This window comes from Rhinolophus sinicus, linkage group LG05, assembly GCF_036562045.2.
Source record: "Rhinolophus sinicus isolate RSC01 linkage group LG05, ASM3656204v1, whole genome shotgun sequence".
Classification (NCBI taxonomy): Eukaryota; Metazoa; Chordata; class Mammalia; order Chiroptera; family Rhinolophidae; genus Rhinolophus; species Rhinolophus sinicus.
Genome location: NC_133755.1, coordinates 66,036,617 through 66,060,798, shown reverse-complemented (window position 1 = coordinate 66,060,798; position 24,182 = coordinate 66,036,617). Strand labels below are relative to the sequence as shown.

The following is a 24,182-nucleotide window of genomic DNA, read 5'->3' as shown; positions in this document are numbered from 1 at the left end:
TTCATTAGTTCATATTGTTGAGTTGTATTCAATTGTCTAGCTATATCTAATTGTTTATGTACCTGTTGATGGACATTTAGTTTGTGTGTTAGTCTGCTAGAGCTGCCATAACAAGATACCACAGTCGGAGGCTTAAACAGTAGAAATTTGTTTTCTCACAGTTCTGGAAGCTGCAAGTCCAAGATCAAGGTGCCGCAGGTTTGGTTTCTTCTGAAGCCTCTCAACTTGGTCTGCAGATGGCCGCCTCACTACTGTGCTCTCACACGTTCCTCTGTGCATGTGCAGCCCTGCTGTCTCTGTCCTTATAAGGACACCAGTCATGTTAGATTAGGGCCCCATCCTTGTGACCTCATTTAACCCTACTTACCTCCTTAAAAGTCCCATCTCCAAATACAGCCACATTTAGTTAGGGCTTCAACATACGAATTTTGAGGGGACACAATTTAGTCCAAAACAGATTCTTTCTAGCTTTGGGCCATTGTGAATACAATTGCTGTGAACATTGCATACAAGTCTTTGTGTGCACACAAAGTCCTTTTTCTTGGGTAAGTAAGCAGGAGTGGCATTGCTGGATCATATGATAAGTGTTCTTAACTTTGTAGGAAACCAGTAAGCTGTTTTCCAAACTGGTTATAGCACTTGACACTCCTATTTGCTTCACATGAGAATTCCAGTTCTTCTACATCTCTCCCAACATGTGGTACTATTAATGGATGTGTATGGTTGTCGTGTATGTTTAGTTTGCATTTCCTTCATGACTAATGATGTTGAGCAGCTTTTCACATTCTTGTTGATGACTAATGTACTTTCTTTTGTGAAGTATCTGTTCAAATCTGTTGCCTGTATTTTTATTAGCATTCTTGTTATTAAGTTATAAGAATTTTTTGAACACTCTACATGTCCCTTTGTCCGATATATGCATTTTTGAATATTTCCTTCCAGTCATTGGCTTGCCTTTTTATTTTCTTAATGCAGTCTTTTAAAGAGCAGAAGTTTGAACATTTTGATGAAGTTCTGTTTATAAGTTTTCTTTTACACTTTGTAGTTCTATGTCCCATCTGATAATTCTTTGCATGCAACAAGGTGCATAGGCTTTCTTCTATGTTTCTTCTAGAAATATTATACTTTTACTTTTTACATTTAGGTCTATGATACATTTTGAATTAATATTTGTGTATGATATAAGATAGTCAAGATTCTTTTTTAAATTTATTTTTTGATTAAAGTTGACATACAATATTGTGGTTGTCAACATACACAACATACATAATGCTAAGTGAAGTAAGTCAGTTGAAGAAAGACAAATACCATACGATCTCATTTACATATGTAATCTAAAGAACTGAACAAATGAGCAAAGTAAACAGAAATGGTCTCAGAGATATAGAGGAAAAACTGATAGTTGCCAAAAGGGAGGGGGTGGGGATAAGGGAGAATGGGGAGGGATTAGACAGCATAAATTGGTAACTACAATATTGCCACAGGGATATGAAAGACAGTTTGGGAAATATAATCAATAATATTGTAAAGATTTTGTTGGGTGTCATATGGGCACATGTCTTATTAGGGAGACCACTTCATGGATGGTGTAGATGCCTGACCACTGCACTGTACACCTGAAGGTGAAGCTGAATAATATTGTATGTCAACTATAATTTAATATATATGTGTGTGTGGGTGTGTATATATACACATATATGTGCATCTATATATACATGTATATAGTCATAGGATATGGAGTAGAGCATAGGGAATAGAGCCAATGGAATTGTAATAGATATATACGATGTCAGAGGCGCAATAGATTGGGGGAGGGGAATTATCACTTTGTGAGGGGTGAAATGCCCAACTATTGCATTGTTTTGTACACCTGAAACTAATAAAAGAAAAATAAATAAATAAATAAAACCATACACAATATAATGATTAGACATTTATATACTTTACGAAGTGATCACCCTGAGAAGTCTAATACCCATCTGACACCACACATAGTTATTACAGTGTTATTGACTATATTCCCTACGCTGTACCTTATATCTCCATGACTATTTTTATAACTGGTAATTTGTATTTCTTAATCCTTTTCACCCATCCCCCCACTCCCCTCGCATTTGGCAACCATCATTTTTTTTTCTCTGTATGAGTTTCTTTCTGTTTTGTTTATTTATTTTGTTTTTTACATTCCACATATAAGTGAAATCATATGACGTTTGTCTTTCTCTGCCTGACTTATTTCACTGAGCACAACACCCTCTAGGTCCATCCATATTGGCACAAATGCTAAGATTTTTTTTTTTATGGCTGAGTTATATTCCATTGTATATATTTACCACTTCTTCTTTATCCATTCATCTGTCCATGGACACTTAGGTTGCTTCCATGTCTTGGCTAAAGTAAATAGTGCTGCAGTGAACATAGGGGTGCATATGTCTTTAAAATTACTGTTTTAGATTTCTTTGAATAAGTACCCAGAAGTGGAATTTCTGGGTCATGTGGTAGTACCATTTTTCAATTTTTTTAAGAACTTCATACTGTTTTCCATAGTGGCTGCACCAATTTATAATCCCACCAACAGTGCACGGCCATTTTGTTTCCTCCACATCCACACCAATGCGTGTTATTTGTTGATTTATTGGTGAAAGCCATTGGTACGAGCTGATATCTCTTGTGGTTTTAATTTTTATTTCCCTGATGACTAGTGATGTTGAGCATCTTTTCATGTATCTGTTGGCCATCTGTATGTCCTCTTTGGAGAAATGCTTATTCAGGTCCTCTGTCCATTTTTCAATCAGATTGTTTTTTTCATGTTAAATTGAATGAGTTCCTTATATATTTTGGATATTAACCCCTTACCAGAGGTATCATTGGCAAATATCTTCTCCGTTCAGTATTTTGACTTTTCGTTTTGTTGGTGGTTTCCTTTGCTGTGCAAAAACTTTTTAGTTTGATGTAGTCCCATTTGTTTATTTTTTTCTTTTATTTCCCTTGCCTGAGAAGACATATTCAAAAAAATATTTCTAAGATCAATGTCAAAGAGTTTACAGCTTATGTTTTCTTCTAGGAGTTTTATGGTTTCAGGTCTTGCATTTAAGAATTTAATCCATTTTGAGTTTATTTTTATATGTGGTGTAAGAAAAGGTCTAATTTCATTTTTTTTGTGTCTGTGCAGTTTTCCCAACCATTTATTGAAGAGACTGCCTTTACCCCATTGTATGTTCTTGCCTCCTTTGCCATAGATTAATTGACCATATAGGCATAGGTTTATTTCTGGGCTCTCTGTTCTGTTCCATTGATCTATATGCCTGTTTTTATGTCAGCACCATGCTGTTTTGATTACTGTAGCCTTGTAGTATAGTTTGATATCAGGTAGCATGATACTTCCAACTTTGTTCTTCTTCAGATGGCTTTGGCTATTCAAAATCTTTAGTGGTTCCATATAAACTTTAGGATTGTTTGTTCTAGTTCTATGAAAAATGACATTGGTATTTTGATAGGGATTGCATTGAATCTGTAGATTGCTTTGGGTAGTATGGGCATTTTAATGATATTAATTCTTCCTATCCATGAACACAGTTTATCTTCTATTTGTATCTTCTCCAGTTTCTTTTTTCAATGTCTTATGGTTTTCTGAGTACAGGTCTTTACTGCCTTGGTTAAATTTATTCCTAGGTATTTTATTTTTTTGATACAATTATAAATGGGATTGTTCTCTTAATTTCTCTTTCTGATAGTTCATTATTGGTATATAAAAATGCAACCAATTTCTGTATATTAATTTTGTATCCTGCTAATTTACTGAATTGATTTATTAGTCCTAATAGTTTTTCTGGTGGCATCTTTAGGATTCTCTCATGCAGTATCATGTCACCTGCAAATAAGGACAGTTTTACTTCTTCCTTTTCAATTTGGATGCCTTTTCTTTCTTTTTATTGTCTCACTGCTGTGACTTTTCTTGGATCTCATCAAGCGTCCTTAGAACAGCTATTTTGAATTCTTTATGAGGTAAATTGCAGATCTTCATGTCTTTGGGATCAGTTACTGGAAGATTATTGTGGTTCTTTGGTGGTGTCATGTTTCCTTGATTTTTCTTGTTCCTTGAACTCTTGCACTGCTGTCTTCGCATTTGAAGTAGCAGTCACCTCCTCCTGTCTTTACCGATTGCAGGAGAGAAAATGCCTTCCATCAACCCTGCTAGGGATTCTTAGACCTTCTTTGGATACACCTGCTCAACACCTCTTGTGGCAGAATTCTTCAGCTTGTATGCCTTTTTTCGATCATTTGGTCAGGCTGTATTCTGATAAGCCCCCTTTTGCTCTCCCAAGGGCAGTCCTTCCCAGGCCTGCAGATTTGGGCAGGTTTCTGCATTTGCTCACCAGCCATCTGCAAACTCTCACCCTTGCTATTGTTGGGAGCAGGCACAGGGAATTAGCCACGGGGTGGGGGATGTGTATGGGTAACAGATGGAGCACTTGGGGTGCCCATGGGCCAGCTGGGGTTCATAGGAGAGGTATTACCAGTGCCGTTTCCCAGTAGTGTACTGAGGTACTTCAGGCAGTTTCCCAGTAGTGTACCTGAAGCCATCACCAGGTTCCATGGCCCCTTCATACGTTCTGTTCTAAGCCCTGACTGCTATGTTCTCAGCTGCTCACCACCTCCAAGTTGTGCAGCTCATAACTCAGTACATTGGATGAGGTGAGAGAGAAATGGGCCTCTCTGGCAGCACAGAGATGGGGAAGCGGGCGCTCACTCACACACTCTCACTTTCTCCGTGGGACAAGTTATAGGCCAGGAATGACTCTCTTGGCACTGAGTGATGACACCTTCAGGAAGAGGTGACATGGGTAAAGTCAAACTGTTCCTCTTACCCTCTCCATTGTGTGCAATCTCAGACACACACACACACACACACACACACACACACACACCCCAGTACGGAGGGTTTCAAGAAAAGTATACACATTTTAAGAATGGAAAAAACTATTAGCATTGTAATACTCAATATATACTGATAACAAAAGATGAATGCAAGTCACATTTGACTTCTGCAATTACAAGAGGTGCTCACAGTGGTTACAATTAGTGTCCAGTCACTTCTGATTACAGTGAACTACTGCTTGAGCAACGTTGACCAGAGTGTCCACTTGTATACATTTTTTGGCTCCCCCAGCATGTGTGTGTGTGTGTATTATGTATATATCATATATATATATATATATATATATATATATATATATATAAAATATTCTGAAAAGTAAGTTCACGAACTCATCCTAGAAAAAGTGCTACACACCTCATTGCTGAATATCACTATGGTGACCTTCAAAGTACTCCCTTTGGGAAGCTATGCACTGATGCCAGCATCTAGTCCACCCTTCAAAGCAATTTTGGAACTCTTTATCTGGAATGGCCATCAGAATTGTCGTTGTATTACCCTTGATGTCCTGAATGTCATAAAAATGTCTTCCTTTCAGTATGTCCTTTACCTTTGGGTGAAGAAAGAAGTCATTGGGGGCCAGATCAGGTGAATAGGGAGGGTGTTCCAATACAGTTATTTGTTTACTGGTTAAAAACTCCTTCACAGACAGTGCCATGTGAGCTGGTACATTGTCGTGATACAAGAGCCATGAATTGTTGGCGAAAAATTCAGGTCGTTTAACTTTTTCATGCAGCCTTTTCAGCACTTCCAAATAGTCAACTTGGTTAACTGTTTGTCCAGTTGGTACAAATTCATAATGAATAATCCCTCTGATTATCAAAAAAGGTTAGCAACATCGTTGCAACTAGTTTGGGAACTTAATTGTCTGACCTTGCACACGTGTGTATGTGTGTGTGTACATATATATGCGTGTGTGTGCATATATATATATATGTATGTATATACATATATATATACACACACGTATATATATGTATATATATATATATATATATACACACACGTATATATATGTATATATATAGCTTCATTGAGTTGCTGAAACTTCTCTGCTGGACTTCTGGACTTCCTCAAAGGCTCTCTCCTTTATGGGTAATTGTCTAGTTCGGTGTTCTCCCCAGGCCCCCAGACCTTCCCCCAGAGGGGCTGGAGCCATTTTACGGGGCACATCATAGACCACAGGTGGGTCCAAGGTCTGTATTACCCAACCCATGGGTGAGTGAGGCTCCTCCTGGTCCCTTGGCATATGGTGCTGGGCACTGAAACAAAGACAAACTCAGGAGTAGGAAGTTGTTTCTGGGTCTCTAGTCAAGACCACATCTGCGAGTCAGCTACCTGTGTGCAAGCCTGTCTTCTCAAAATGACTCTCCTTAGACCACTGGAGTTTCACATCTCCTACTGGGGTTGCCCAGCTCCCACACAGGCACTTGTTAAGATGGGGGATACTTGTGACGGACACCTCATTTGGCCGTCTTGCTGATGTTACCCTTGCACCAATTGATTTTTGAATGTTAAAGCAGCCATGCATATCTTGGAATAAATTCCACTTGGTCGTGTTGTATAATTCCTAATATCTTGTTGAAGGTTTTTGCATCTATGTTTACGAGAGATACTAGTGTATAATTTTCCCTTCTTGTAATGTCTTTCTCTGGTTTTGGTATCAGATGCTAGCCTCATAAAATGAGTTGGGAAGTTTTCCATCTGCTTTTATCTTCTGGAAATGATTATATAGAATTGGAATAACATCTGCTTTAAATGTTTGGTAGAATTAATCAGCAAAGCCATATGTGTTTGGTGATTTCTGTTTTGGAAGATCAGTTGTTGATTCAATTTCTTATAATATACAGGTCTATTGAAGTTACCTGTTTCTCCTTGTGTGAGTTTTGGCAGATTGTTTCTTTCAAGGAATCATTCCTTTCATCTAAGTTATCAATTTTGTGTGCATAGAGTTGTTCATAATTGTCTTGGTCTGTTTGGACTGCTATAACAAAAATACCACAGACTGAGTGGCTTAAACAACAGTTTATTTCTACAGTGTGGAGGTTGGGAAGTCCAAGTTCGAGACTTGGGCAGATTCAGTGTCTGGTGAGGACCCACATCCAGGTTCATAGACAGTTGTCTTCTTGCTACATGTGACCTCAACATGGTGGAAGAGGGGAGGAAGCTCTCTGGTTCCTTTTTATTTGGTTGGTGCAAAAGTAATCGTGGTTTAAAAGGTTAAAAATTGCAAAAACTGCAATTACTTTTGCACCAACCTAATATAAAGGTATTAATCCTATTCCTGACGGCTGCACCCTCAGACATAATCACTTCCCAAAGGCCCCACCTCCAAATACAATCACATTGGTGATTAGGTTGCAACATACGAATTTTCAGGGGGCACAAACTTTCAGCCTCTGGCAGTAATATTCCTTTATTTTTCAATTTCATAGATGTTTGCTCTTATTTTTATTATTTCTTTTCTTCTGCTTACTTTGGATTTAATTTGCTCTTCTTTTTCTAATTTCCTAAGGTGAAAGCTTAGATTATTGACTTTAGATCTTTCTTTTCTTTTAACGTATGCATTCAATGCTGTCAATTTCCTATGAGAACTACTTTCACTGAACACCACAAATTTTGAAAAGTTACATTTTTACTTTATTTAGTTCAAAGTATGTAAACATTTATCTTGTGATTTCTTCTTTGACCCATGTGTTGTTTAGAAATGTGTTATTTAATCTCCACATTATTTGGGAGTTTTCAGTTACCCTTCTGTTATTGATTTCTAGTTCAACTTCATTGTGGTTGTAGAGCATCGTTGGTATGATTTCTCTTTTTAAAAAACTTGTTAAGGGGGCCAGCCCTGTGGCTCAGGCGGTTGGAGCTCCATGCTCCTAACTCCGAAGGCTGCCGGTTCGATTCCCACATGGGCCAGTGGGCTCTCAACCACAAGGTTGCCAGTTCAATTCCTTGACTCCCGCAAGGGATGGCGGGCTCTGCCCCCTGCAACTAAGATTGAACATGGTACCTTGAGCTGAGCTGCTGTTGAGCTCCCAAATGGCTCAGTTGGTTGGAGTGCTGTCCTCCCAACCACAAGGTTAGACTCCCACAAGGGATGGTGGGCTGCGCCCCCTGCAACTAGCAACGGCAACTGGACCTGGAGCTGAGCTGCGCCCTCCACCACTAAGATTGAAAGGACAACAACTTGACTTGGAAAAAACAGTCCTGGAAGTACACACTGTTCCCCAATAAAGTCCTGTTCCCCTTCCCCAATAATAAAATCTTAAAAAAAAATTGTTAAGGTGTATTTTATAGCCCAGGCGTAGTCTATCTTATTGAATGTTCAACGTGACCCTCAGAAGAATGTATATTCTGCTTTTGTTGAATGAAATATTCTAGCAATGTCAACTAGATTCAGTTGATTGGTGCTGTTCAGTTATTTACTGATTTTCTGCCAGCCATATCTGTCAATTACTGGGTGTTGCAGTCTCCAACTATAACAGTGGATTTGCATATCTCTCCTGGCCATTCTATCATTTCTTGCCTCACAGATATTGACACAATGTGTTGTTAAATGCATACACATCAAGGATTGTTTTGTCTTGGTAAATTAATCTTTTTTTTATCATTATGTAATGCCTCCTCTTTATCCTTGATAAGTTTCCTTGCAGTGAAATCAGCTTTGTCCGAAATTAATGTAGTTATTCTAGCCTTCCTTTGACGAGTGTTTGCATCTTTATACTAAAGTGAGCTTCTTGTAAATACGTATATTTGGATCTTATTTTTTCCCCACACTCTGACATTCTGTAATTTTAATTGTATACAAGTCCATTCACATTTAAAGTGATTATAGATATGATTGGCTTAATATTTACCATATTTGTAACTGTTTTCTATTCATTGCCCTTGTTCTTTTTTTTATCTCCGACTCATTTATTGCTTTTTCTGGTTTCAGTTGAGCATTTTATATGATTCTATTTTATCTCCTTTATTAGCATAACCATGTACTTCTGTTTTAGAAAACTTTTAAAGTGGTTGCCCTAGAGTTTTCAATATATACTTATGACTAAGTCCACTTTTAAATAGCACAGGAATAGCACAGGAATAGTGCAGGGATAGCGCAAGTATCTTATAACAAAATGCTGAAAAATTACTCCCTCGCATCCTTTATAACATTGCAGTTATGCATTTCACTTATTTATAAGCTATAATAAATCATCCAATATAGTGTTGCTATTGTGTCAAACAAACTGTTGTTTATTAGGTCAATCAAGAATAAGAAAAACAAAATATTTATTATACTTTTGTGTGTTCTTTCTCTAATGCCCTTCCTTTATTTACATAGATATGAGTTTCTGACATATCATTTTTCCTCTCTCTGGAAAACTTCTTTTAGCATTTCTTCCAAGGTAGGTCTACTAGCAGCATTTAGTTTTCTAGTTTTTCAGTTTTCATTTGTCTGAGAAGGTTTATTTCTCCTTCACTTTAGAAAAATAATTTCTCTGGATACAGAATTTTAGGTTGGCGGTGTTTTTCATTCAATACTTTGAATATTTCACTCCATCCTCTTATTGTATGCATGGTTTTTGAAGAGATGTATGATGTAATTCTTGTCTTTGTTTTTCCAGGTAAGGTGTTTTTTCCCCCTCTGGCTTCTTTCAGGAATTTATCTTTGTGTTTGATTTTCTGCAGTGTGAATACAAAATGCCTGGGTATACATTTTTGCTTCTGGTGTCCTCTGTGTTTCCTAGATTCTGGTGTGGTGTCTGTCATTAATTTTTGGAAATTTCTTAGTCACTTTTACTTCAAAGTTCTCTTCTGTTTCTTTCTCTTTTTCTTGTCTTTCTGATAGTTCCATTATGTATATGTTACATCTTTTTCTCTGATACTGACCCCGAAGACCTGGTGGGCTCCTGGAGATAAAACTAATGAAAATGTGGGGGCCTCCCTAAGGCTGGGACCCCAGGAGGTTTTATCTCTCAAGCTAGTTCACACTCAGTCTCCAGCAAGTAGTCAATTACCCTGTAAGTGTTGCTACCTGTTACTAGCTCCAGGGGCAGCTTCTGCAACTGGTAAGCTGTGATTCTCCATGGCCCTGATTCTCTTTGACACAGGGGGTTCATTCTGAACAACATTTTTGCTGGATACAGAATTCAAAGTTGGTAGGTATTTTTTCTTTCAGTATTTTTGCAATGTTTTTTCATTGTATTCTGGCTATGTCGTTTCTAGAGAGAAATCTGAGATCAAGCTTTTTATTTCTCTAAACATAATGTTCCTTTTTTGACTCTGCCTATTTTTAAGATTTTTGGCTTTATCATTGGTTTCCAGCAACTGGACCTTGTGCAATTGGGATTAGTATTGTTATCTTTATGTTTATAATACTCAGGGTCCCTTGAGATGATAAGTTTCATTAAAATCAGGAAATATTGGTCATTATTTCTTTAAATCTTTTTTTGTTTTTCCCCCTTGCCTTCCCCTTCCAGAACTCCAATTCCCAGCATGCTAAATCACTTGATATTGTTCCACAGATCAGTAAGGCTTTATACATTTTCCCCCAGTCTTTTCTCTTTTTGCTTCATTTTAATAGTTGCTGTTTTTGTGTCTGCAAATTTACTGATCTTTTCTTCTGATGTGTCTAATCTGATGTTAATTACATTTAGTGAAATTTTAATGTCAAAGATTATATTTTCATCTCCAAGAATTCTACTTGGTTCTTTGGAATGTCTTTCACTTCTCTTCTCATTATTTTTATTTTTCTCTTTAAATCCTTGAGCATATTGAGTGCATACATAATAGCTGTTATTTTTTAAAATATATTTTTAAAAATTATTTTATTGGGGAGTATTGGGGAACAGTGTGTTTTTCCAGGGCCCATCAGCTCCAAGTCATTGTCCTTCAATCTAGTTATGGAGGGCGCCGCTCAGCTCCAAGTCCAGTTGCCATTTTTTCAATCTTAGTTGCAGGGGGCGCAGCCCACCATCCCATGCGGGAATTGAACCAGCAACCTTGTTGTTAAGAGCCTGTGCTCTAACCAACTGAGCCATCTGACCACCCCATCATAGCTGTTTTAATGGCATTGTTTGCTAATTCCATCAGCTCTGCCACTTTTGCTTCTGTGTCTATTGCCTGATTTTTCTCTTGATTATGGGTCTCTTATTCCTACTTCTGAGCCCAGTTAGTAAATTCTGATTGTAGTCTGGATGTTGTTGATTTTACATTATTGAGAGCTGGATTTTAAAAGTATTGGGCTTATCTATTCATTTCTTGACATTTACTTTATGTTTCTGAGGATTGTTTACAAAAGCTCTTTAGGATAACTCTAGAATAGTCTTTATTCTAAGGCTAATTTATCCCCACTACTAAGATGTGACCCTTTTTGGGTCTCTATTGAATGCTTTGTATAGTCAGTGAAATGTGAAAGTGTCTCTGCTCTGACTGATGAGATATCACATGATTCCTGGCCTTATACCAGATGTGGGAATTGTTTGGCTCACAATTTTTCTTGGAAGATTGTTCTTTGCCTGGCCTCATGGTGTTTCACCTGTACATGTGCCCATTTCTGGAACTCTTTCTCTGAATAACGCCCTTCTCGCTGGCATGCGGCTCTATAGCTTCTAGCCACCTCGGCTTCCTTGAACTCAGAGCTTTTTCTTTTGAACTCAGTGAGATCACTGGACCAAGTTTAGGTTCTTTTCCCCTGTGTCATGGTCCAGAATTTGCCTTTACCAAGGTGCCCTGGCAACCACAGGTTTCCCCTTGTTTGTTTTTCTTCCCTCAGAGATCACAGTTCTGTGCTATCTGTTATCCATTGTCTGAAAACAGGCAATTTTGTTTTCCCTAAATTTTGTCCATTTTTCTAGTTTGTGGCAACAGGGTAATTCAGGCTCTGTTATTCCCTCTTGTCTGGATTATAGCTATTTTGAAGCTCTTGTCTACTGATACCATCATCTTTGTCATTTTTGCAACTGTTTACATTCACCGATTTTTATCCTAATCGTGGGTTACATTTTCCTGCATCTTTACATGTTGGTGTTCTTTAAGTGGATGTTGGACATTGTGACTTTTATTTTACTTTGCTGAATGTTAGATTTTTGTTGTCTTCCTTTAAAGAGTTTTGGATTTGTTCTGGCAGGCTGTTAAATTACTTGCAGGTCAACTGATACTTTCAAGATTGTTTTTAAGCTTTGATAGGGCAGGTATAAAGTAGCCTTTTCTGTAAGACTTGTGTAACCTTTACCACTAAGGTAGGAACCTTCTGGATTCTCTGTTAAGTGTCCAGCCCAGGGTGTTCATTAATGAATCTTCACTTTGACTGGTTCAAACACTGGTATCTCCCTAACTATGTATGAGCTATGGGATTGTTTACTTCAGAGATTTCTGGTGGTTCTTTCCCAGGCTTCTAGAGTTTCACTCTACATGTTCATGGCTCAGTATTAAGCAACAGTCTCAAGGAGACTTCTTGGCAAATTTCTGATATATTTTTTATGTAGATCCCTTGTTTCTGGAACTCTACCCCAAACATTCCAGTTGCTTTTTTCTGTCTCCTCAACTCAGCAAAATAACGATGTTCTGATTAAAGTTTCCTTCCCTGCACCAGAGACTGGAACGTGTCTCCAGACAGAAAGCTGGGATGGTCACAGGGCTCATCGTGATGAGCTCACAGTCCTGTGCTGCCTGTTGGCCCATGGAGGGAAGCAATCCTTCCTTCCTCCTTTTCTCCCTCCCTCTTCTCCCTCCCTTCTCTCCCCCCTCCCTCCCTCTTGCCCTCTCTCCATCCTTCTCTCCTCCCTCCCTCCCTTCTTTTTTTCCTTCTCCTCCTCTTTCGACCCCCCCATCTCCCCTTCTTTTCCCTTCCACCCTTCTCCTCCTCACCAGTTTTGTAGTTGTTAACAACAGGAGGTTAAGTTCAGTCCCAGTTATCCTATTATGGCTGGAAACAAGTATTATACATCTTCTTAAAAATCCTTTTCAACTGTTTGTCTCTAATAAAAATCATATAGCTTGATTTTTAAAAAATTCAATCTGAGAATATCTTTCTAATTAACTGATAAGATTAATCCATTTCTATTTTTTAAAAATTACTGGCACATTTAGGTTTACTGTTACTGATTTATTTTGTACTTTCTACTTGTCATGATTCTGTTTTCTGTTTATTTATTTATTTATTGGCAATATTGGATAACAGTGTGTTTTTCCAGGACCCATTAGCTCCAAGTCAAGTCGTTGTTTTCAATCTAGTTGTGGAGGGCGCAGCTCACTGGCCCATGTGGGAATCAGGGAATCAAACCGGCCACCTTGGTGTTATGAGCACTGCGCTCTCACCAACTGAGCCAACCAGCCGCCCTTGTCATGATTGTTTTGTTTCTTTCTTTCCTTTTATTTGTCTTCTATGTGTTTGTTTTCTTTACATACTTCCTATCCCTGCTGCTCGTTGGTTTGGAAGTTGTACATTTTCAATCTATTCTTTTAGCAGCTAAAGTTGTAATATGCATATTTAACAAAGTCTATCATTAGTATGTCCAACCCTCCTCCTAAACAATATATAGTCCTAGGAATATTTGAATATTGAGTTCAGCACCCTGCTTACTAGGGTGTGTGCACTCTCTCCTATTCTCTCTCTCATACACACACTCACACACCAATCGTAAGATATTGTTAGTACTATTTTAGTTCCACCTTGTTTTTTCATATCCTTAAAAATAAATTATTACTATTGTTTTTATCCTTTCAGTGAATGCTTATTTTTCATTCTTTGCAAAATTCTTCATTCATCATTACTTCTTACCTTCTATTTATTCCTTTTCAGTTTCCTTTCTTCAAAACTTTCTTTGATCTCTAAGTTAATTTTCTCAGTCTTTGTCTAAAAATGGCTTTATTTTACCCTTGTTCTTGTATATTAGTTTATCTGAATATAGAATTCAGATTTAGAGGTATTTTCCCATGATAAGTTTAAAAATAATTGTTGTCTTTTTTGTTGAGAAGTCTGTTCTCATTCTAATCGTTATTCCTTGTAAGTCTGTCTTTTGTCATTGGTTCCTTTTAAGGTCTTCTCTTTTTCTTTGTTTGTAGTTTCACTATTATATATCTAGGTATGGATTTGTTTTGGGAGGGCTCTGGTTTTGTTGCACTTTTTTGGTCCTCTGTATTCATGCCTTTTATTTAGTCTGGAAAACTCTCAGGTGTTATTTCTTTGAATATTACTGACTCCAAATTCACTCTACTGTTTCCTTCAACTCTTTGTAATATGCTTCTTGGGTCTTCTAGTCCAAATTTTTATTGATCTTTTTCTCATAGTTTCCATATATTTATATCTCTGTGCAGTGATCTGTTTTCCTGTTAATTCTTCCCTCTTCAGCTGTACTCATCTATTCTTTGATTCATTCATTAAGGCTTCATTTTTGTGACTACTTTTTCTTTCTTCCAGAAGTTCTGTTTGACTCTTCTTCAAATCTGCCTGCATTTTCCTAAGTCATCTACTTTTCAAAATTTCTTTAATGTCTTTAAAACTTTTAAGCATATTTTCCATGCCTTCTAAAATATTTTGTTCAGTAATTTGAAGTTTTACAAGTCTCATCCTGCTGTGTGTTATTTTACTCTGACTCTCCCTCGTGGTGGGTTGTGTCCTCCTGTGTTTGATTGTAAGCGCCTCTTGAACAGGACCTTTTCCCCTATAGAGTCTTGTATGGCCGGAAGACAGATTTGCTTCTGTAAAGGGATCTGGGTTATCATTGGCATGGGACAAACTTCATGTTAAAGTTCAGAATTTAGGATGGGTAGTATAAAATCAGACTCCAAAATTGAGTGAAATCAGACCAAAGATTTCAATTTCTTACAGAAGGTATTTTTTTCCCTATCCAGAGACTAAATCTAGATAAAATTTTGTTATGTCTATGAAGTTGAGTGGATTCCCCCCGCCCCTCCCCGGAGCCTCCTTTCTGGGGTACAAGATTATGTAGAGGTCTCATTTCCAACTCTCAGTTAGTCCAAAATTCTTGTCTCCTATCCTTGCTTGAATGTTGAAACATAAGCCATTCAGTGTCCTGGGTCTTTTTACACCCAGCTGTTAGCCTGCTCATTTGCTTCCTTCTCTAGCTTTGTTGTCTCTTTGTTTTTGGCCTGTGAGAATTTCTCTTTCTTCCCTGAAAGCTCATCTATGAATTACAAAAATAATTTTTGGTTCTGTTTTATCTTAACCTTTAAGAAAAGTGTTTCCTCTTAACTGTCTTACTAGAACCTGAAACATCCAGAGTGACCTTTGCAAAACACAAAACTAATCATATCACTTTCCTCTTTAAGACCTTTCAGTGGATAAAGACCTAAATTTGAACCTGGCTGATTAGGCTCTCTGTCTTGTAAGTTGTATATACCTTTTCAGCGACATCTCCTATCAGTCTTCTCTGTGATCTCTGAGCTTCAGCCATCCTACCTTTCTCCGTGTTCTTGGAGCACTCTCCCTCCAGAGCCTTTGCACTTAGCATTCCTGACCTGGAAAGCTGCTCTCCCCAACACGCACTCTGTATCTACTCACCTTTCAGCTCTTACTCAGCTCAAGTGTCATTTACTCAGGAAAGCCATTCCTGACTTCCCTCTCAGTCTAGGTCACTTTTCTTTATTATGTACTTTTTTTTCTAGAAGTATTTGCTTAATATGTATTTACATATTCCTCTGTATGATTATTTGACTGATGCACAACTCCTCCATAGTCTGGAAATTTTATAAGAGCAGAGACCATTTTGCTTACCATTGGATATGCTTCTAGGCACGTTGACTGAAACATAGAATATCCTCAACAAGTATGGCGTAGATGGATAGATGGGTGGGTGGGTGGATGGATGGATGGAGGGAAGTTTATTTGAAGAATGAGTGAGAAATAGAGTGAGTGAGGAAGGAAGGAAGGGAGAAAGGAAGGAGTGAATTGTGCCCAAATAATTTATTCCAGGAATAAGTTTTTGTGCTTTATACTTGCAAAAGCAGAAAAAATGTCTTTATTTGCCTCTCAGTTCTGTTAGCTTCACATAATAGCAAATACTTCTCTGTAGGTGGCAGTGCACTTACGTTAAGACATTTTTTTTCCTTGAAAAAAGGGGGGTATGGAATTATCTTGAATGTTTGAAAGCGTTTATATAACTTGAATCTCATATTACCATTTCTAAAAACATGCTCTTGTTTCTCATGTGGATGTATTCTTAATTTATACTTGCCCTTCTTAATTTATACTTGCCCTTATCTTTTTCCTTCAGGTATTAGTAAGTGCTAGAGAGTTATCAGCCCTCATTTTATGAGATTATGGTCGATATCAACATGCCATTCAAGAATTGGAAAATTGGGTATTATGAATGGAACAGTGGCTAATGTTTTGTTTGCCACTTTATTGTTAAAGACAACAATATTTATATTATAGAATAATTGAAACTGTGGCAAATGTTGACAGAACTATAGACCAAATGTATATATCTCAACTAGCTTTGGGGTTGAGACTTTCAAATGGGAAAGTTGTTTTCTAATTACATTAAAAAGCATGATCAGTTGACCACCTTATGTATAGAAATTTGAAACCCAAATTAATTTTTCCCAGAGGGCTTTGTACATACTATCACCGCCTATATTATCTAATGTTTCTCATAATGTAAGTATACTATCATTAAAAGATTTGCCCATTTTGTTTTCCATGTTGTAGTTTTTTTACAAGTTAGGAAAAAATATATATATGCATATATATATATATATATTTATATATATACATTTAATAATTTTGTTTTTGCAGCACTTAAATGCAGAAAGGTCTTACAAGTCCCAGATTTCTACCTTACATAAATCTGTTGTAAAGATGGAAGAGGAGCTTCAGAAGGTTCAGTTTGAAAAAGTATCTGCCCTTGCAGACTTGTCTTCCACAAGGGAACTTTGTATTAAACTTGACTCAAGCAAAGAACTTCTTAATCGACAGTTGGTTGCTAAAGATCAAGAAATAGAAATGGTATGCAATACATTTAAAGTGGTTCTATTCATGTTTCTATTACTATAAAATTACTACAAGTTTAGAAAAACAAGTTCTTTTTTATAAAACAGTACATCAAGACATGTCTTTCATCTTTAGATCTTATTTTTAATGTCCAAGAGATTAATTTGACAGCTATGTTCCAACAATTCAAGAATATAACAGAAACTCTTTGAATATGTAATTTACAGTACTTTTAGCCTGAAGAATTATAAAACGCATTGACATACCAATCAGCAAAGAAGGGCGAGGTTGAGGTTTATCCAGCTAAATTATAACTTTAATGATACTCTTTTAAGCTCAATTAATTTACTAATTGGGTTCTTTTAAATGGTAATTCAGTTGATTGTATCTACCATGTGCCTGATATTGTGTTCTCACTGTGAATATAATGTTCAAAAGATATAGGCCCCTGCCCTTAAGCCCCTTCCAGTCTTGACATACAAATGATTTGGGATACATGTTATACTAATAAGAAATAATCAGGGTTTTAGAGAGGGGGTTCCTATTTGGCAGAAGGGAGGAGGCATTCCATTCAAAAGGAACAACAGCATAGCAACATATGGAGCTATAAATGAATTCTTGAGTGAATAGTAAGTAATTTGCAGTGGCCTGTGTAGCATGCATGGTTGACAGTGGCTGGAGATGCATCTGGAGAGACAGATGGAGCCCGATCCTAAAGGGATATGCATACAAGTTGCACAGTGTAATTAAAATATCAACAAATTTTGGTCCTGTTTACATTTCTGTTACTACCAAAACTTATTGAAAGTTTAATTTTGTTAGTCTACTGTTTGTTGCATTTGAGAATCATGTGTCTAGCTGGTAAGAATCCACTGTAAACATTTAATTAATGAAGTGGTATATGACAGAATTCTCAGACTCTTCCTTAAGTCATTTTTATTTCAGCAAGAACCTTTTGATTATGAAAGTAACTCATGAATAATCGCTGTAAAAATTCAAATAATATGTTCTTAATTTTTCTTTAAAAACATATTTTACTTGGTGTTTTCAAACTGGAAAAGTAATACATGTTGTAATAACTGAAACACGTGTTATTTTTCAGTTTTGTTTTTTCTTTTTTTGATAATAGCTAGTCTAATGAGTGTGAAGTGGTCAGGCTAATTCTCGTTATATTTTAAAATACTCCTGACATAAAATTTTTGCCTTGAAATTTAGTCATTGATGTCTATATGTTTATTTCCATAATAAGCTATAATTTCAAGTGCAAGGACTATTTTACTTATCTTTCTATTTCTTCAGCTGTACTATGCATAGAGAGACACTCAATTTTTTAAAATTAAACTTTCAATTTTGAGATAAGTGTAGATTCACATACAATTGTACAACATAATACAAAGGAACCCTGTATATCCTTTACCTGGGCTCCCAGGGGTAGCATCTTGCAAAATGGTAGTCTAATATCACAACCAGGGTGCTGATGAGGATATGGAACATTTCCATCCCAGCATCCATCATGTTGCCCTTTGTAGTCCTATCTGCTTTCCTCTCATCCCACCCCCTTCTTACCCCCTGGCAACCACTAATCTGTTCTCTATTTCTATAATTGTGTCACTCCAAGAATGCTATATAAATAGAATTATACAGCATGTAACCTTTTCACTCAGCATAATTCTCTGGAGATTCATCCAGGTTGTTGCATGTGTTAATACTTCACTCCTTCTGTTGCTGAGTAGTATTCCATGCTATTGGTGTAACATGGAATGTTCCAGTTTGTTTAACTATACAAGTTGCATAGTGTAATTAAGATACACGCATTGAAGGATATCTGGGTTATTTCCAGTTTGGGGATCTTACAAAGTAGGCTATTGTAAACATTTCTGTACAGGTTTTTGTGTGAACAGAAATCTTCATTTTTCTGTAAATGTCCAGGGATACAATTTTTTGATCATATAGTAGCTGCACGATTAGTGTTTTAGGGAAGTGACACATTGTTTTCCCAAGTGTCTGTACCATTTTGCATTGCAATCAACAATGCATCAGTGATCCACTTTTAATGTTTCTTTGTCAGCATTTGGTGTTGTCACTATTTTTTCTTTTAGCAATTCTGATATGTATGTAGTGCTACATCATTGTCTGGTTGCGTTTCCCTAATTACTAATGAAGTTGAACATCTTTCTGTGTGCTTATTTGTTATTATATATCTTCTTCAGTGAAATGTCTCTTTAAGTCTTCTTTCCATCTTCTCCTTGGACTGTTGCTTGTTTTAATGTTGAGTATTGAGAGTTCTTTATATATTTGAGATACTAGTCCTTTATCAGATATGTGGTTTGCAAATATTTTCTCCTATGTAGCTTGTGTTTTCATCCTCTTGTCAGGGTCTTTCTCAGAGCAAAAGTTTTAAATTTTGATGAAGTGCAATTTATCAATTTTCTTTTTATGGATTATGCTTTTGGTTTTAAGTCTAAGAATTATTTTCATAGCTCTAGATCCCAAAGCTTCTGGGATGCCTGGTTTTATTCCAGAAATTTTATAGTTTTATGTTTCACATTCAATTCTATAATTCATTTTGAGTTAATTCCTGCATGTGTGAGGTTTAGGTCAAGGTTCATTTATTGCCTATGGGTGTCCAATTGCTCTAGTATCAATTGTTGAAAACACCACCTCTCCTCCTTTGAATTGATTTTGTGAAATCAACATTTGTGAAAAATCAGTTGGATGTATTTGAGTGGGTCTGTTTCTTGGTTTTCTATTCTTTTATATTAATCTGTTTCTTTCTCCACCGATACCAACACAGTCTTGATTACCATAGTTAATAATAAATCTTTAAATCAGGTAGGTAGATTCCATCCACTTTATTATGCTTTTTCAAAATCGTCTTTGCTATTCTAGTCTCTTTGCCTTTCCATGTAAGTTTTAGTATAATCTGTCTATTTCTTCAAAAAATCTTGCTGGGATTTTGATAGGAATTGCATTAAACCTGTACATCAATTCGGTTGGAACTAACATCTTTGCTATGTTGAGGCTTCCAATCCATGAACACAGTATGGCTTGTTTAGATCTTCGATTTCTTTTATTAGCTTTGTGTAGTTCTCAGCATGCAAGTTCTACACACATTTTGTTAGATTTACACCTACAAAATACAAATTATTTGTTCTTTTATTGAATCACTGTAAATGATATTCTAGTTTTCATTTTGCTGTTAATGTATTCATTGCCAGTATATAGAAGTACAATTGATTTTTGAATGTTTGTCTTACATCCTGTGACCTTGCCGAACTCACTTACTAGTTGTAGGAGTTTTTCTGAAGATTTCTTGGAATTTTCTATGTAGACAATTATGTTATCTGAAAATAAGGACAGTTTTGTTTCTTCCTTTCTAGTATTTATGCCTTCTCTTGTCTTTTTGCACTGGTTAGTACTTTAGTGCTATGTTGAATAACAGTGATCAAAACAGACATATCCTTTCTTTCTTCCAATCTTAGGGGAAAAGCATTCAGTCTTTCTAGAGGATTTTATAGATTTTTTTTTTTAAATCAAGTTGGGGAAGTTTTCTTCTTTTCCTATATTTCTGAGAGTTTTTGTCATGAGTGGGTGTTGAATTTTTGTCAGATGCTTTTTCTGTATCAGTTAATATGTTCATGTGATTTTTCTTCTTTAGCCTGTTGATTTGATAGATTACACTGATTGATTTTTGACTATCAAACCAGCTTTGCATCCCTGGAATCACTCAAAATATTTTAAATGAGAAAGTAGAGGTTAGAGGAAAAAGATCTATATTTCCATCTTTATTTCCTGATGAAAATGATTTAAAGCACTAGAATAAGGAATTTTAGAACCTTTTATAGTCTTAGTTTTTTTTTAACTTATTGAAATATAATTCACATGCCATACAGTTTACCCAGGTCTTATTTTTATATCTTCCAAATAAATAAATCTGTTTTTTATCTAACTCTCCTCAATAGGAATGTTGAGAACATGAATTCTAAATATCCTTCCTTTAATATTCTTTAATTACACGTAGATATTAAATTACTAAAACCAGAAATAAAAGAGGGAACATCACTACCATCCTTACAGAAAATGAAAGGATTATTATAAAGGTATATTATTAACAAATAAATGCCAAAAATTAGATAACAGGTGAAATCAATAAATTCCCAGAAATATACAAAGTACTGAAACTCATTTAAGGAAAAATAGAAAATCTGACTATAACAAGTAAAGAGATTGAGTTAGTAATTTTAAAACTTCCATAAAAAGAAGGCTTCAATTACGAATTTTTCCAAATGTTTAAAGGTGAATTGATGTAAACTTTTCACAAAAATCTTCCAAAAATAGAAGAGAACACTTTCTAGTGTATTATATGAAGGCAGTATTACCCTGATGCCACAACCACACAAAGACATCAGAAGAACAGAAAACTGTAGATCAATATACCTTATGAATTTAGATGAAAAATTCTCAGGCAAAATACTAGAAAACTGAATCCAACAACATATAAAATGAATTTTATACCATAATCAAGTTGATTTATCCCAGAATGCAAGGTTGATTTAATTCCTAAAAATCAATTAATGAAATATATCAATAGAATAAAGAGCAAAAAACAATGATCATCTCAATAGATGCAGAAAAAGCATTTGAAAAAATCCAACACCATTTCACGACTTTAAAAAACTATGAACTAGAAATAGAAGTCAAGTTAACCTAATAAAGAGCACCTACAAAAAACCCCACAACTAACATCATACTTAACAGTGAAAGACTGAGTATTTTTCCTCTTTCTTGTCAGTAACAAGACAAAAATGCCCTCTTCACCTCTTCTATTCAACACTGTACTGGAAGTTCTAGCCTGGGAAATTAGGCAAGAAAAAGAAATAAAAGGCATCCAGATAATAAAGAAATAAAACTCTCTCTATTTACAGGTGATATGATCTTAGATATAGAAAATTTTAAGGAATTTACTAAAAACTATTAAAACTAATAAATGAGTTTATCAAAGTTGCACAATACAAGATCAATATACAGTAATCAATTGCATTTCTATGTTAACAATGAACAATTCAAAAATGCAAATAAGAAAACAATTCCATCAAATGGAATTACACAAAAAAGGAAAGCATCAAGAGAGGATAAAATACTCAGGAATAAATTTAACAAAAGAAGTGTAAAACTTGTATGTTAAAAACATTGTCAAAAGAAATTAAAGAAGACCTAAATAAATGGAAAGACGTCCCATATTCATGGATCAGAAGACAACATTGTTAAAATGGCAATACTACCTCAAATTGGCTTCTTTATAGAAATTGATAAGATGATATACAATTAATATGGAAGTACAAGTGGCTTAGAATAGCCAAAATAATCTTGAAAAAGAAGAACAAAGAGGACTAACACTTCCTAATTTCAAAAATGGCCACAAAACTGCAGTAATCTAGATAGTATAGTACCAGCATAAGGAGAGACATATAGTTCAATGGAATAAAATCATGAGTCCAGAAATGAACCCCTGTATTTGTGGCCAAATTATTTTCAAAAAATTGGTGCCAGTGCAATTTAATGGGGGAAAGAACAGTCTTTTCAACAAATGGTATTGGGACAACTGAGCATCTCCATGGAAAAGAATGAAGTTGTATTTTTATCACATACCATATGCAAAAATTAACTTAAAATGGATTATCTTCCCTCCATATAAGAGCTAAACTTAAAAAAACTCTTAAGAAGAAAGCATACAATTAAATCTTTATAACTTTGGGTTAGGTAATCCTTTCTTAGATACACATAAAAAACACAACAAAAGAAAAGAAATAGATAGAAAAGTCTTCAAAATAATAATAAAAAAAACTTTGTGCTGCAAATTATATCATCAATGAAGTAAAAAGACATTTCACAGAATGGAAAAAAAACATCTGTGAATCATACATCCAACAAGAGAATTGTGTCTAGAATAAAGAACTCTTACAACTTAATAATAACCTAAAATAAAGGGCAAAGGCTCTCAGTAGTCATTTCTCTATAAAAGATACATAAATGGCCAATAAGCACATGAAAAGTTGCTCAACATCATTAACAATCAGAGAAATGCAAATTAAAACTATACCATTTTACAAAGACTAAGACGGTAATAATAATAGTAATAATAATAATAATAATAGACAATAACAAGTGTTGGCAAAGATGTAGAGAGTTTGGAACCCTCATACATTCCTGATGGGAATGTATGACAGTGAGTCCACTTTTGGAAAACATTTTGACAGTTCTTCAAAGTTAAAAATAGGGTTACCATAAAGCCCAGGAATTCTACTCCTATCTATTGAAGAGGAATGAAAACTTAGGTCCATGCAAAAACTTGTACACAAATGTTCTGAGCAACATTATTTATAATAGCCAGAAAGTGTAAATAACTGAAATGTGCCTACATCTATGTAAGGGAATATTACTTGGCAATAAAAGTAATGAAGTACTGATACCTGCTAAAACATGGATAACTCTTGAAAACATTAGGCTAAGTGAAGGAAGCCAGCCACAAAAGACCACACACACATTGGATTCAATTTATATGAAATGTCCAGATTAAGGCAGATCACAGAGAGAGAAAGTAGATTAGAGATTGCTTAGGGCTGGTGCTGGAGCCAATGGCGGAGTGGGAGAGGTGGGAAGTGACTGCTAATGGGTACTGGGTTTTATTTTGGGAGGATGAAAGCTTTTAACACTAGAGTGTGAGATTGTGGTATGATCTACAACTCTTTTAATATACTAAAACAATTCAATTGCACCCTTTAAGTGGGTGAGTTGTATGGTATGTGAATGATTTTCCCATAAAGCTGTTACCGAAAAAACAGTGATTCTCCATTTTGTATTATTGCCAAGGAGTATATGAAATTGCCATTGCCCATTTTAATGTTAATAAACACATGCTAAGAAATTTGTCAATTTGATAAACTGGAACAGTGGTTCAACAAAAAGAGATTGTGCTCCCTGGTGTACATTTAGCCATGTCTGGAGACATTTTTGATGGCCACAATGAGAGTAGGGAAATGCTACTGGCTTCTCGTGAATAGAGGCCAGGGCTGCTGCTAAACATTCTATTAGGCATAGGGCAGCTCCCTATACACCAAATAATTATCCAACTCAAAATATCAGTATTGCCAAGGTTAAGGAACCCTGGACCAGAAATAGCATCATGTTTTAATTTATATTTCTTTGGTTATTCGTAAAGGTAATTTTTTCCTATATGTTTATTATTAGGTTGGTGCTAAAGGTATTGCGGTTTTTGCAATTATTTTCAATCTTTTAAACCGCGAT

At 35.8% G+C, this 24,182-nt stretch overlaps 1 protein-coding gene across 9 annotated transcripts in view; it reads left to right on the top strand.

Annotated features, from left to right (window-relative positions):
• The window catches only part of TSGA10 (testis specific 10), a 106,716-nt gene that overhangs the window by 75,469 nt on the left and 7,065 nt on the right, over positions 1-24,182 (top strand). For all 9 annotated transcript variants that reach the window (XM_019753883.2, XM_019753887.2, XM_074332359.1 and 6 more), the window contains one exon: positions 16,683-16,892. In XM_019753883.2, coding sequence (XP_019609442.1) covers positions 16,683-16,892 — 210 coding nt within the window. The remainder of the gene's footprint in view (positions 1-16,682; positions 16,893-24,182) is intronic.